Raw genomic sequence first — 15,914 nt, 5'->3', positions numbered from 1 at the left:
GATGGAGAGGATGATGAGACACTCAGAGCAGAAAGCCCATCCCCCCTTGGTTTGGAAAGGGTGACAGAGAGTAAGGGTAGCTGCCAAAATGCCTTAATATTTGGCATTTGTTATAGAAAAAGGAACTGTAGATACTGAGGGTGTTTGTACTGTTGCCCTCAATGGGAGGAGAAGGTCTTTCTTGCCATCCCCATGGTGGTAGCTCAGCTGACCCTTATACACTGGTGTTGACCCTGCAAACAAAAAGCCGAAGGCTGCTCCATTCTCCCGGCAGATGTGAAATATTGAGTACTGAGGGAAAGATTCCCCGGTACATTTTTGGCAGTTTCAGATAAACAATGGGTAGTCCAAAGTTTCTGATAGAGTCGCATCTGCTTTGGACTGTGGTGGGCAGAAGGTTCCAAGGCTGTTGTAAATCAGGGCAGTGCTGTAGGGATGCGGCAGCTGTCCCAGAGACCACAGAATAGAAGAATGTGTTCCCCATGTTACCTTTGAACACAGAATTCAGAGGGGCCAGGAAGGTCAAGTGCTCTTTTCCAGAGATATGTGAGCTGAGGCCAGCTTGTCTGAGGAGGTCAATGGCTGTGGAGACGTCAGATTCTGCAGCCAGCTCAAGAAGTGTCTTGGCTACAAGAAGGAGAAATGGAGTTCAAAAGGTAACAGGGCGATGTGTATATGTCACAGTCCACCCTAGATGGGACGGACATTATCAGGAACCATAGTCGCTTGGTAGCAGGCTGCACAGTCCCAGGCACCAGAGTGGCTTGGCCCGGGCCTGTTTGACCTTGGAGAAGAGGCAGTGTGCCCTGTGTGGCTGCTTCCGAAGATACTCCCATAGGAAGAGACTGGCTTCCTTTCTAAATGGAAATCAAAAGTCCATCCAGCCTTCTCCCCTGAGCCAGTGGCCTTGGTTCTCTAAGGAGAGAAAATGCTGTGACATCAGCAAATGGCCTTTGGGGCCCAACCACAGGATGCAGACCAGAAAGAGCCCTAGCATGGTGTCTCATTCCTTCCTTAGATACCCTAGAATGTTCCTGGTTGCCTCAGGACAGTATCTGGTTCACATTTCCCATAGACCTTAGGTTCATGTTAGGTACAGGGCTGTGTACTGTACCTAGGGCAGGGAATGGACCAAAAGATTACTGAATACCCCTGGCCTTGCCATCAGGGGTGTTAGAAGTAGGAGGAAGCTAGGTAGGACAGAGGCCCCTGAGGCTCACTTACCAGAATCTGGAATGAGCAGCTCATCAATGAAATGGATAACACCGTTGGTGGCCATGACATCTTTGTTGGAGATGACAGCCTTCCCATTGATGGTGAGCATGTCTCCACTGCAGCCCACTTCCAGTGTGGTGCCCTCTAGGGTTTCCATGGACAGTCCAGCAACAATGGCCTCGGCACACAAGGCTGACTTCAGGATGTGGTTGTTTAGCAGGTCTGTGGCAGAATGGGACACAGATCTAGGGCCTGCCATGGCCTGTCTGTAGGGGCCGACTCCCAGCCTGCCTGTGGCTGAGGACTTTGCTGGGGTACCACAGGAACCACATCCTCATCTCTTGCCTACCACTATCAAAACCATTGGGACTCTGTAGTCAGACTGCCTGAGTTTGAATTCCCTGGCTGCTGATCCTGGGCCAGCCACATAGCCTCCTTGAGTCCCTTGAGTCTCATCTTCCTTATGAGTAAACAGATGAGATTGGCATTGTCTCCTAGACCTGAAGTGAAAGCCTCTCCGTGACAAAGAAACACTAACCATTAGCTCATGAGCACTGGGCTTCAGGGTGAATTCTCCTAACCGGCCAGGGAGAAGGGGAAACCTCCACGAGGCCCACCATGGGTCTTCTATGTCTTAGGCCTTTATAAGACATTAATTAGAATGAGGCAGGAAATGATGAAAAGTACCCCAAAGGAGAGCTGTGAATTACTTGTATGTCTTGTTCATCTTATCCCAAGGTCTACTGGTGGCCAGGATCTGTCTTAGAGGTTGGTGCAACCATTGCTTACGCATATGTCTAGGCACTACTTTGGAGGCACGTGTTGGGACAGTCATAAGGTGAAGCCTCCACACTCACACCTCTACCAGATTCTCAGGGTAATTTATGATCCCTGTGCAGAGTGAGCAGCAGGGACCAGTCAAGGACATGCCCTGACATCTCCCCAAGTCCATAGGTTCCCAGATGCTGCTCTCCAATGTCACCAAGGTCCTTTGTCTCAGCTTCACCACAGAGGGGAGTTTCAGTTTATCTTTGAGTATAGGAACCAAAACTGCCCTGTCACAGTTAGGAGGAAGCTCTGAGGCTGACAGAGGCACCAGAATTCTGGAAACAGACTCTGAGAACCAGTACTGACCCAACTCAGTCAGTAGAGAAGGACAAATCTGTGCTGGGCCAGGCAAGGTGGTATGCTTGTAATCCAGCACTCAGAAGTAAGACTGCCTTGCATTTGAGGCTAGCCTAGGCTACATAGTGAGCCCTGTCTTAAAACAACAAGACACCACAGGAATGAGGCCTCTGGGGGATCGTGCTTCTTAGAGAAGTGAACTGAAGTCCTGGGGTGAAGTAGGGGCCACACGGGTGTGAGAAGAGCAGGACCAGAAGTCAGGCTTCAAACAAAATATGCCAGCCCAGGGCTGCTCCCTGCCTGTCTGTCAAGCACCCAGAGACAAAACGGCACTGTTGATATAGACCCCAACCCTCTGTCTTCAAGTCTGCAGCTGTAGCAGCAGAGGGTGGGCCCCCCGATTTGAGCAAACTGGTTTGCTGCACAGAGGAAGCAGATAAGCAAAAGGCCCCTATATCTGGGATCTGTAATTGAGTTCCAATATCAATGACTATAAAAATGCGCTCTGTACAAAAGATTTTTTGATGCATGTGATAGTTTAGTTGCTGAATGCCCCCCCCCCAAAGCATGTATGTTAAAGGTTTGGCCCCCAGGGTGGTACTATGGGGAGGTGGTGACAACTTTAAAAGGTAGGGCTAGGGTGAGGCCTTTAGGTCACTTAGTGCCCAACCTCCAAAGCCACAGGTTTGAAATCCATGGGGTCAAGTGATCATGAAATAACACGTCTAAGTTTGTGAGCCAAAGGAAATGTTTGCTCTTTATAATCTGGTTCTATCAGGCATATGTGCAGAGATGCTGCTACATCTCTCCTGGAAGCTTCCTAGCCCTCGACGCTTTGCCCTTCCTCACTGCACTCACCAGACCATATCTCAACAGCTTGTTTGAAGCCTTCTGCCTACCAGGCTTTAACGTCCTTGAAGGCACACTGCAGGCTGTATTCACTGCAGAGTACCAGTTCTCAGGCCACAAGTATTTTAAAGGACAACACTCATCTAGGCACAGCTCCCATCTGTTCTTCCTGAAGGGTCCCTGTCCTCCCGTGCCTGGCCCATCCTCCCATGTCTGGCCTGAAGAGTTTAAAATGCACAGGGTGTGTGTAAAGCACTAGGCATCTTACATGGTACACTGCCAAGGTAGGTGTGAATGAAGTCATCCTAGTGACGTTTGGGAGGAAGAATGTGGACTTTACAGGGTCTAGAGGTTCACTGGGCAGCTTAGTGCCAATAGTGATCCTCCAGAAGTCCTAGAATTAAAGGGGGTCAGGTGAGGTAAGAATAGAACCACTCCTAAATCTACCTTCCATGCCTAACCTAGGAGCTGAAAGATGGAACCAGCAATGGAAATCAGCCGACCATTACTGATTCCTGACAGACATAGAAAGACATGAAAGGTCACCAAGATGATTCCAGTTGAAGGATGCCACCGCCAGCCACCCACACCCGATTCCTCCAAGCTGTGGAAGCATCGCCCATCCACCTGACAGTTTGGGCCACTCCAGTTTTGTTGCCTTTACTTAGCCAGGGTCAGCTGGGCACCCTCAGAACTGGCTCTGCTTGGCTTCCACAGAGACACGGCCACAGAGAAGAACACAAGCCAGGGTTGCCGTGGACATCCTGAAACTTGTGGAGTTAGCCTAGGCCAGGGCTCCACTGGGCTGCTCCAAGGAAGCAGCAACGTGAGCTGAGGCTGCTCACCTCTCAGGGCCTCTGGGTCACCCAGGATCCGGTTCAAGGTCTCAGCAGGGATCTTCTCAAAGGCCTCATTGGTTGGAGCTAAGAGCGTGTACTGACCATCACCCTCCAGCAGGGTGTTGAGTCCTGATGCAGCCACAGCAGCCTGTGTGGGAAAGGGAGGAGAAGTGTTTCCTCAGCCCACCTGGCAAGATGCACACATCCTGGCTATGCCTCCCTTGGGGACCTGAGACACTTAGAGAAGTCCCAAGTGGGAGAGAAGCCTGGCTGAAGTTCTATGTTAACATGGACTCCACAAGCCCCGGCCTGTGCTCCAGCCGCATTGGCTATTTTTCAGGTGTTGATGGATTCACTCCATTCCACCTCTACGCCTTTATCCAGAAGTTCCCTCCACCTCTCTTTCTCTTTCTTTGCGTCTTGGACTCCTATTCCTTCAAACCTTGACCAAAATGCCAATTCCTCTTGGCACAGATTCTCAGAAGACAGTGAGCCCGACTGTCATGTCTCCCAGCTCTAGTCCTACAATTATTAGTGGTCCCTCATGAGTGATTATGGAGGGTAAAGATCACATGACTCGGTGTTACACAGCATCCAGAACAATGTCCTCACAGCTGGAGCTGCTTCTCACTGCTCTCCTTCCGATAGAGAACCTCCCCCATCTGTGAGGCCTGCAGCATCTTCAGCCTGCAGGCTTCCCTACAGCAGCAGTGCTTCTGCCTTGGGGCTATGTAGCCTGGGCTGTTTGCATCTTTCAGCCTCTCCAATCAAAGCATTTCTTCCAAAGAAGCCTTCCCTGGCCATCCCTCATGGGCTACACTACCTGCCATTCATTTGCTGACTCTCCCTGCCAGCCCTCTTGGGCTACACTGCCCACACACCATTCACTTGCTGACTCTCCCTGCCATCCCTCTTGGGCTACACTGCCCACACACCACTTGCTGACTCTCCCTGGCCATCCCTCTTGGGCTACACTGTCCACACACCATTCACTTGCTGACTCTCCCCAAGCTCATCACAATGTCCTGCCTTGTTCACATCTCCTCTGTCTCCCAGAAAGAATAGTAGTCATTTGGCTCACTCTGTCCCCTGGCACCTATGTGCCAAGGACATGTGACAAGGACACATGGGTATCAAGGAGGGCTGAAGGAAAAAGAAACAGGAAATCTGTTTTTTCTGTCAATCCCAACAGTAAGGGGAAGCTACTCAATAGGACTCTGTGCTGATAATGGAAGTTTGTGCTGTCAGCTTTGGGGGAACAGTCCCTTGAAGACCCAGAAGAGGCAGGGAGAAGCCGTTAAAGAGCTAGACTCCCTGGGGCCTCCCTCAGCCAGCCAAGAGCTCTCTCTAAATGCCAAGGCCCCTCTGCACCCATGCTGGTGTGTTTGTCTCTGCATTGGAGATCTCCAGGGAGGGGCTGTCCCACTCCTACTGTGTACTCTGTGGTTAAGAAGTTCTCCTTGAATCAGGCAAAATCCCTGACATGGCAGCCTCTGCTCACTTCCTCCTGTGTGGCCAGTGCCCACAGGAAACCGCTGGCCTTTCCAGTTGTTGGACATATGCCTTCAGCCAGAGCAGTCAGGGGCCGGCTCAGTGATCAAGACTACACTCTGAGTCCTACCAGCAGCCTCTCTGCCAGGTCTATGCTCCAGGAGACATGGTTATGAGGCCCCAGGCTGGGGACATATGGTCTAGAAACACCACACCAGCTGATGAGCCATTTGTAATAGTGTCCTGTGTGGGAAGGAGCATCAGGAAGGAGGGCCCTCATACTTCTGGACTTTACAGTTCAGCCCTAAGGCTCAGAGGACTCTGTCTACTACTGTAACAGACCGCTGTATTATCCAGAGCCAAAGAAAGAATATCTTTGCAACAGGGGCATATCTTGGAGTAGATCAAGCCCACTACTCATTAGTATCTTCTCCAAGTAACCACATTTGGGACATCCTCAGGTCCTTCTGCAGAAGACACCCTGCCAGGCCCCTTTGGGGAAGCCAATTGTCCCCAGCATGGGCCTCTACTCAAAGTAGTCCCTTACCCGAAGGGTCTCAAAGGTGTCTTCAATCTCAATGATCTGCTGAATATTGTTGGTGATGGTGGAAATGACCTTATCAATGAGATGCACCACCCCGTTGGTCGCATGGTGGTCAGCTTTCAGCAGCCGGGCACAGTTCACTGTTACAATCTGCCCGGAGAAGAAGCAAGAGTGAGTAACAGAGGAGACTCCCAGAAGGGCAAACTCACTCCAGGGAGGGCAAACTGTGGGTCCACAGCTAGGAACTGAGTGTGTGTGTGTGGGGGGTGTCTGTAGAGAAGACCCAGGAGGCAAGGGCTTGTCACAGTTTATCACACCACAGGACAGAACCTTAGAAAGAAACACCCCAGATGGGCCAGAGGAAGGTTTGCTATGGACAGAGGACGGTGCTGGTGCTGGGTAACTGGGCATGCCCCTACCCCGTTGGGATAGTGATGGATCTGGATGTTGGAATTCTGGTACATGGAGGTGAGGGCCATGCCATGCTTCAGCTCATCGGTCAGGACCCGCCTGTCCACCATATGGTAGCGGAGGGCGTTGAGCAGTTCGATGTTGACGTTGCTTACCAGGGAATCCAACACTTCCTAGAAAGAAAGGGCATGACAGTTAAGAGACAGTTAAGAGGCCCCTGCTCTAAGTGGACCCAGACCCCTCTTCTGCCAAGGGCCCCTCCTTCAGTAAGCATCAGTGGGTGGATGAGGCCACTGGAAGGCACCTGGGGAGCCCCTCTTTAACTTTCCCTTAGGGGTTAAGGGAAAGGATGTCTGACACAGCAGGAGAACCCCACTGTGTGACCAGGTCTCAGAAGAAAGGTGGTTCCTAGGACAAGTGCCCTGGGCAGAAGGCTCCTCTCACCGCAGGCAAGGAAGCCCAGGCCTCATTGCTAGGGGCAAAGATGGTGAAGCTGCCGGGTCCCTCCATCTCAGGCCTCAGCTTTTCCGTGCGGTCTGTGTACAGCTGCGTGGTGGTCGATCCGACGACTCCCAGAGTCTCATAAAGGTTAGAGAGCGGGAGAGCTGCAGAGGCAGAGGGCAGAAGGATGGGTGTGAGTCCGTCCTAGACACACACCTACCCTGTTTGTCAGAAGGGACGGTGGGCAGAGCTGCAGGGCAAAGGGAGGGGCCGGTGGGTGGAGAAAAGCCCAGACATCTGTTGATGGAGATGCTCAAAACTCACGTTTCATGGAACCACTCAGTAAGCCAAATGCCCCTGTGTGGACCAGCCTAGTGAGGAGTTTCTAATTGCTTTAAGCACAGCGGAGCCAAGCTTCTGCTCCTATTTGTTTAGATAAAGCAGGTAGAAATGAGAGGGGACTCCAAACTGGTCTTACAGACTTCTCTAGCTGTTGCCACTTATTCCCTAACAGCTTTGCTAGTCTGAAAGAAGTGTAAACCTTCCAGTCATTTGTGCATTGTTCAGGAACAGCCTGCAGTTGGCAATAGCCCTCTGAGACGGCAACTGGAAGTCTGTTCCCTTTCTAAGACAGACTCACTGTGTAGCCCCAGGCTGGCCCTCAGCTCATGGCCATCCTCCTGACTCAGCTTCCTGAGAACTAGGATAGCAGATGTGTGCACATACACAGACTAGTGTTCATCCTTAAATAACCTGAGACTATCACCCCAAAGTTAAGTCCCCCCATAGGCCAACACCCTTATCCCTTTTTATTTCTCCAACTGCCCTCTGCTTTGCTTAGCAATGCCATGGCCCTGCCACCTAACTACATCATCATGATCTTGACACTAAGTCAAATTGCTTTCTTTTTTAAATTTCTGTTCATATCTTAATTTAAAAACTATCCTGAATTTCAAAGCTAAAACAAAATACAAACCCTGCATAATTGCTGTGTGGCACTAAAGGTTCTGATAAAATTCACAGGTATCTTTGGCTCACTGCGGCCATTTGTGGGGCCCTTTGTTGCCTATGGGTGAGCCCACCTAGTCTGCTGTGCTCCTCCTGCTGGTCCAGAGGCCAGAGACCTGTTATCCTGGCTGATTCCCTAGCAGGGCTAATGAGCACCTGAAGGGCTAACAGGTCACCCTTATTAGATGCCCCAAGGATCACTGCTAGTGACTGATGGCAAGGTCAGAGCCTTCAGCCTCTGGGAAGAGGCTGGACAGAGTGGAGTGTGCTTTTCTCCACCTGCATGGTGAAGGTCAGGAGTAGTGTGGGAGAGGTACTGTTTTCATCTCCCATCCTCTGCACCTCATGGCTCAGTGAGCACATGGGAGGGACAACTCAACCTTAGGCCCCCCACTCTGCTATGGTTCTGCTGTCTTTTGCAGGATAATTCTTCCTCTTGCCCTTCTGTCCCATCCACCCACAGGCAGGGCCTGGCTCACTCACCTGCTGGACAGCCTTTCTCTCCTGGGACCTTCTCATATCCAGGACAACACTCATAGCTGGTGATTCTGAAAGAGAGACCCAGGGTTAGGTCCCTCAGCACATCACTCTTCCTCCCAGATGCCCTCAGGGAAGAAACGCCACAGGGAGGAGAGAAAACTGGCGGCAGGCACAGTACCCTTACTCTTAGGACAGCGTGTGCTTTATCATGATTGTCCTAATCAGTGGCCAGGAGCACCTCACTTCAGCCTTGTAAAATGTTTCTGATGGTTACTAGCACCAGCAGTCAACTGACTGGGAAATCAGGTGGAGGTGGCACACGCAATAACCCAATCAGAAACATAACTCACCCAGCAATGACCTCTAACAACCACTCACAGGCAGCCAGATGGATGGTGTTCTGGGGGAAGGAGCTGGGGGCACTAGAGAGCCCTGTGTGGGTTCTAGCTCTGAACCTACCTCACCCCTGTGGTCCCACATCTTCTCTGGGTCTCAATACACATGTAAAATGCATGTGTGGAGGGTGGAGGGGCTGTGGTCTCTCTCTCTCTTCTGCTATTCTAGAACTTGATTTAATAACCCAAAAGGCAGAGTATGGGTGATCATTGTGTTCTCTTGGATTTTACCTCCAAATGAAAATAGAGTGCCTCTTCATAAAGGCACCTGTTTTGCTATTTATTTACATTAAAAAACTTATTAAAATATGTTTATAGTTTCAAATGTAAAATATCTTAGTAATTATTTATAAATGACTCCCCACCTACCCTCATCTTCAGCCTCGCCATTGTCTTTCCAGAGACCCCAATAGCACCAATTTGCAAGATCCTCTGCATTTGGATGACCCAAGACATGCAGGGCACTTAACAGTCATTTCTTCAGAAACTATTTCTTCAGAAACTAAAGACTGTCTGCTCTCCTCCTTCCAAGGAGCCCGTTGTGGGCTGCTGTCTGCTGTCTGGACTTCACAAAACATGCTTCAGCCACCCTGATACTCTGAGGAGGCCACAAAGCTGAGAGAGTTTCAAACAACACTGTAGCTAAGGGAGCCTGAAGCCCTGGGCTGACAGCTGCTCACAGATGTGCAGTCCTCCACCCTCTCCCCTCCCCCAAGGCCTGGAGCCAAGTGCAAACAGTCCAGTTTCCCCCCTTTCATGTATCTTAGAGATTTGCCAGTCTTGTTCTTTCAGGGATGACATCATCAGAAAGGAGGCGGGCAGGCGGGAGAGATGTGGTGCTGGGGGAGGAGTGTGGGCGGAGGAGACTGCTGGTTCCTGGGAATTCCTTTGGAATCAGTTCAGGAGACTCAGTTAAGTGAAGATGAAGTATGATCATCTGTTACCCAGGGGACGTTTCAGGTTCTCAGACAGCCAGGGAGCTATAGGTGTCACTTGGCTAGACAGACGCCACCCCCTAGACAGAGGAACAACAGGCTACACATTAGTCCGTGTCCTGCTCTCTCCACCCTCTGGCATCCTGCTCTGCAGCACATCTCCCATCTCTCCCTTCTTACCTTGAATCCCTGTACCTAAAGAACTAGACAGACATCAGGGCTGACACTGACCAACCCACAATGCTAGCTTCTGAATGTGTGTCATCTCTGCTGCTCAAGAACTTGCCGAGGCAGAGTGGTGTAGGAGAAGCCGTCCTGGATGAGGAGGCTCACCTTAGGATCCCTCCATGACTAGTGGGGTAACCTTGGGAACCCACTTCTCTCTGTGGTCTCTAAACCACAGAGTGTGGCATAATTAAAGCAACTGCTCTATGATCCAGGGAGATCCCCAAGCTTTAAGCCTATAGCATCAGGACCCTGTACCCTCCCCCCCTCACACACACACACACACACACACACACACACACACACACACACACACGTAAATAAATAGAATAAATAAATGCAGAAACAACACCAGGGTTCTATGACTGGAGTTGAGGAGGTGGAATCAGATAAAGCCATCGCTTCAATTCAGTCATTCTCCCAAAGTGCCCATGTGGAATTCCACGAAGTTAAAGAAGCATTTGGGAAAAACTGTCCTATCCACAAAGTGCTCTCTGGGCCCACTTGGTGAACATGACTGTTTCATGTCCCATGGCTCGGAGCGCCCAGCTACACTGCCCACAGACTCTATTCACCAGATGTTAGCTTCTGAGTTCCAGACCCTTCCCCCAAACCAAAGGACAGCTGAACAGCTTGGGTGGCTTCACCAGGATTTCAATGAAGATAAAATCCTCAAAGTGTATGTGTATGTGTGTACCTGTGTGTACATGTATGTACAAGAGGGATAGAGAATGACATGGGGGGAAGTGCAAAGTTGAGGGGCTGATGAGGAAGGGACAACCTAAACAGAACAGTCTCAGAAGGACAGACAACTTAGGATAGTCAGAAAGCAAACTGTGGGGTAGGGTGGGCCAAGCAGTCCTTGAGAGCCTAGACACATGGGGGTACCCTTAGGCTTTCCCCCATTTTGGCGAGCCTCACTCTTTGATCATGGCTCTTGACCAAGTGCACATTTGGAGGGAGCAGACAGATTTGGTGCTGTATCCAGAGTGCTGAAGGCAAAGCCTTTCTGTTGGCACCCCTGCCCTGGCCCTCACAGGGCTGGACTGCACCCCGCTTTCACATGTGCATGGCTTCTGTACCACAGTCCTCACAGCAGAGGTTCAGGCTCTACGTCTGTGAATCCTTCTCCAGACAAAGGCTGTAACCAAGCACAGCCCTTTGTGAAGCCTTTTCCAATTCTTTTGCCCTGGAGACTCTCCTTTCTGGGCTCACCGGCAGCCATTCCAGGTATCTGTCTGGGAGTACAGCTCTAGGCCATACTCTCATTTGAGGACATCAGCCTTATGTGCTGAGAAGGCTCTGCAGTTGGCAGGTTCCACGCTGCTAGCTATCGACAATTTAAGCTCTTTTCGGAAGCAGCCAGCTCAGGCCCAGGGTAACAGGGCCAGCTGGGACTGCAGACAGAGAAAGCAGCTGACTGGGCTTTTCCTAACTGACTGTGCCCCAGTGAGGGCCTCTGCCACAGAAACTTTCAGAGCCTAGTGAGCTGCGAGGTGACTTCAGAACATAGGTTTATGGCATTTCCCATATGGCTGGGAGTGCATTTGGGCAGCTGTTAAATGCTGACTGTGTCCCCAGATCCCACACCCGTTGTCTGATGAGAAGTTCTGGTTCTCAGTCTTGTGTCAGTCATCGTGATGACCACCAGACTTGAGTAAGCCACTGGGAGGTGACAGTGACTCTGGCCCAAAGGGCATCTCTGACTCCAAGAGGACTTGTTTCTAGGACCCTGGCTACAGATGTGGGGCTGTAAAAAGAGACATAGGACAATCTACCTAGACCCTAGCCTGCTTGCTTGGATACCTGTGGCATTGCTGACCCTAGCTGCCAGGCTTGATTCTCCCAGGGAATGGCACAAAGTGACTAGACCTCCCTCCCCATTTCTCAGTGTACAACTCTCAGTAGGTTGTGCAGGCTTCTGGAGCCTCAGTATTCCCATCTGCAAATGGACTCTTTTTGTCTTTTTCCTTCTCTTCTCTTCTCTTCTCTTCTCTTCTCTTCTCTTCTCTTCTCTCCTCTCCTCTCCTCTCCTCTTCTCTCTCCCTCTCTCTCTCTCTCTCTCTCTCTCTCTCTCTCTCTCTCTCTCTCTCTCTCTCTCTCTCTCTCCTCTCTTTCTTTCTTTTTTAAAATAATCCCCCACTACTTGGTCAGAGAATGACAACAGAATGGGCAAACATACAGTAACTACTTCAGTGCAGGGGTGTGTTCTAAGTGCTCAGTGTGGAGCTTCTAAAGCTGATGAAAATAAAAACTGTTTAAATAGAAGCTCAGTTCTAATCTAACATAACAAACACAACTTCATCAAAAGTAAACCCTCCATAAGGCCAGATGATCAAATCACATCCCAAGGGCTATAAACACAGCAGCAAGGGTTGTTATTAGTTTCTTTTTTTCCCAGAGCTGAGGATCGAACCCAGGGCCTTGTGCTTGCTAGGCAAGCACTCTACCACTGAGCTAAATCCCCACCCCCTGTTATTAGTTTCTGATACCTTGTTGTGACAAATTACCTAAAACTCAGTGGCTTAAAATCCTACAAACTTATTGTGTTACAATTCTGAAGGTTAGGGTCAGAAATCGGCCTTGTGTGCCTAAAATCAAAGGCCATGTTCCTTTTAGAAGCTGCCAGGATAGTCCCTTCTCTGCCCTTCAGCTTCTGGGGGCTGCTGGGTTGCTCAGCCTTTGGTGACATTGTCTAGCCGTGGATCTCAGCACGCCCCGGTCTCTGACTCTTTCGCCTCTTTTTTACAAAGACCCCAGTGACCCCATCAGATGCACCGAAGGTGGACACCCCAGTCATGTCTGGGAAGTTCCCTTTCCATGTAAAGGAATGTATATGCAAGTTTCAGATAAGGATGTGGGCATCTTTGGGGGATCGTTACCCCACACAGTACACGTGCTCATGAAAATTCTCAGCAGAGCAAAATTCCACACCAGCTAAGCAGACTACTAGTTTACGGAATGGTCTATATCTAGAATTTTTAGAAAGCATTGCCTCATGGGGGCATTTGGAGTATGCTCAGTCTCTGTTATCTTAGAGCAAGTTATGGATCGGGACAGGAAATCCACACAGGCATGGTTCGGGGACAGTGCAGCCAGCTTCTGACCACCTCTTTTCCTCTTGGGACCAGGTGAAGAGATACATGGGAGAGAGAAAGGAGGGCTTCTTTGTGCCAGAATAACATCTACTAGAAGTAGACCTCCCAGCTGGCAGGAGAGTGCCACCATGTCCCCGAAGGCTTCAGGACATGTCTGATTTCTGCTAATGCTGAGGAACTACGTTATGTAGCTGAAAGGCAGAGTATCACCAGGAACTGGAGAAACAGGAATGTCCTGTCAGGTGACTCCAGAAAATGGCTTCTCACCTGTGAGCCATGCTGTCTGCCAGGGGAGCCATTTGAAGACTTTGGGATGAACGGCTGCTACCCCCACCTGCTGGCTTCCACATTGGCCCTCTGTATCACCTTCAGGATGCTGTAGCTCCGGCCATTGCTATGACATCCCTGTTATGTCAGCTTCAACCTGTCTGTTGAGCAGACCCTCATCCCCTGGCCTCAGATAAGAAGCTTCTGTCTAGACTCCCAGAGCCTAGAGCCACACATAAAACATTTATGCTTCCCTATCCTTTCATGGTGGCCTGAAATCACAGAGCAGGTACTGTCTGTCAGCCCCAAGTCTATGGTCTGATCAGCTATGTGTCTCTCTGGGGCTCTACAGCTCTGAAGTAAAGGCTGACGTGAACTGCTAGGGAACAGACCTCACTCAAGCCACCAAACAGGAGTCCTTTGCTGACCGAATCCTGCAGTAAATCAGTGTGACAGCGTTCGCTGCTCTGACACACGGCACCAAAGTCTCAGACTCTTCTCCTCTTGGAAATGCAGACAGCTACTATTGGGAGACTCAGTGGCTTCATTGATGTGGCAGGGACCATGCTGAGTGTGGCAGGGCCACCCCTACCCTCTGGAAGACAGCACCCAGAGCCTCACAGGCACAGACAAGGGGTTCTAGGCTCCATAGTCACTAGGCCTGTTTCCATGTCTCTGGTGACCTCACATGGCAAGATCTTTACCTCACACTTGGTGCTCATCATCTGTTTTCGGGACCAAAATTTCCTTCTGGTCTCAGAAGTACATACTTCTGCTGTAGCCTGCCTGACATTTGGCTGAGAAGACGCCAGTGCCCATGTTGGCTTGTCAAGACAGTTCTCTGTTCCAAGTGCCACACTTCTAGTTCCCACTCTCCATCAACTAAGCACCGCTAGGGACCCAGTCTCCCAGGATGACATTAACTCCAGCCTGTACAGCCCCCACCTAGCACTTAATTGTGGCCATATCAGGTCAGAAAATAGCTCCCTTGAAGACCTCACTCCTACATAAACTCCTGTGAAGCTCTTCGTCCTTGGGGACCACAGAGATGAGGTCCATCTCTCCCTCTTCCCCTCTTTGTACCCTGGGTCTCTTCCAAGGTAGCTCCATCTCCTGAGGCCAAGGCCACACGTGATGTTCCATCTGGGATCATAAAGTTTTTTATCAGCCCATGTTTTCCTCAGCTAACTTCCTCTTTTTTTTGAGGCTTTCCAAAGCCCTGCCACATTCAGGAGTTGGATGTGAATATTTCTTCTTCTTAGCTTTGTGATCCAGATCAAAGCCTGGATGGCCTTGGACCTTGACTGAACCCCACTACAAACACTATTCTTCTATCCACAACCCCATCCATCTTCCCCTTCCTGGAGCTGGTGGCTGGTGCCTGCCACCCCAGCCTCCTACACTCAGTGGGGTGAGAGGCTTGCCCCACTAGCTCACTGTGCTCTCAAAACCAAATCAAGTTAGAGGAGAGGACTCTACCAGGACCATCTGTCAGCACTCTCCTGTGGCTTGTGCCTCATCCTGGCACACAGAGAAGAGACATGGGTAGAAGTCAGTAAACCAGTACAACTCACTGTCAACATCATGTGTCTGGGAACTCTCAAGGAATGCAATCAAGCCGCCATGAGTTCCTCAGTCAAATTCCATAACACAGGCTCATCTGACACAGCATGGCAAATGCCACCCTGTGGCCATCTTGCTACAGGTGCTCTGTAAAACCCGAGGCTCTGACATGAAGATCTGCTGCTTGGCATCAGCATTCTGAGAAGCAATTACGTGGGATCTGACTTTTCATTTAATTAAGCAATTAAAGTTTGAGTAGATCATGCATGTATCTATCAGTACTGGAGGTAATTGGTTTTTAAAACTTGGGTGTCTGCAAGGATGTTCCATATAGAATTTGCATAATCTCCTTTTGTTCTAAACAGCACGAATTTCTGCTGAGCATCTGTTCACTGGATCTGAGAGGTGTCTCAGCTCACACCATGCTCCCTGGGCTGTCCATCGGCTGCGAGCTGCTGCTGTGGACTGTGCAGAGGCTCCCAGAGAGCTGCTGGTCTCGTTCCTGCTCTATGAAACCAGGACCAACACCTGCCTAACATCATCTGAGCCACACACCGTGGTGCTCATTTCAACGAACATGTTAGGGGGACAACATGTTTCCTCCTCTCGGTGGAGACAGTTGCTTGAGAGCAATAGCTTAAGGAACACATTTTAAAAATCTCTCACTGGGACAAGTTCAGGGAAATCTTCCTATTTTGCTGAAAAGAGGAAGGTCAGGCTCCCGCACGTAACTCAAGAGGGTTTGTATGGCACATCTTCTCTTCTGCAAGGGAGAGCCAGTTCTGAGGTCTATTGATTGCCAATGCCAAAGCTGGTTAGCTTTCCCCAGAGTTCTGTTAGAACATGCATTCAACTGCTTCCCCCAGGCAGCCAGGCAGTGAGGGCAAAGGTTACCTCCTTTGCACCCACAAGGCCTACTGTGACCATCACACTCTGTGGGTATGCCCTTCCCTTTGTGTGTGTGAGCTCCATTTGCATATTCTGGGGTTTGTAGTTATGACGCGCCAGGTACCATATCCTCCTCTTAC

General features: G+C 50.2%; 1 protein-coding gene across 1 annotated transcript in view; it reads right to left on the bottom strand.

Annotated features, from left to right (window-relative positions):
* Tgfbi (transforming growth factor beta induced) overlaps positions 1–15,914 on the bottom strand; it is a 29,300-nt gene that overhangs the window by 7,905 nt on the left and 5,481 nt on the right. Inside the window, exons 3-9 of the mRNA XM_036188033.1 lie at positions 8,407–8,471; positions 6,919–7,079; positions 6,483–6,647; positions 6,067–6,213; positions 4,035–4,176; positions 1,225–1,437; positions 490–627 (exon numbers count right to left, since the gene is read on the bottom strand). Of these exons, the coding sequence (XP_036043926.1) occupies positions 490–627; positions 1,225–1,437; positions 4,035–4,176; positions 6,067–6,213; positions 6,483–6,647; positions 6,919–7,079; positions 8,407–8,471 (1,031 nt within the window). The remainder of the gene's footprint in view (positions 1–489; positions 628–1,224; positions 1,438–4,034; positions 4,177–6,066; positions 6,214–6,482; positions 6,648–6,918; positions 7,080–8,406; positions 8,472–15,914) is intronic.

This window comes from Onychomys torridus, chromosome 5 (genome assembly GCF_903995425.1).
Source record: "Onychomys torridus chromosome 5, mOncTor1.1, whole genome shotgun sequence".
NCBI classification, from domain to species: domain Eukaryota; kingdom Metazoa; phylum Chordata; class Mammalia; order Rodentia; family Cricetidae; genus Onychomys; species Onychomys torridus.
Note: the sequence above shows the minus strand (reverse complement) of the source record. Positions and strands in the feature narration are given on the sequence as shown.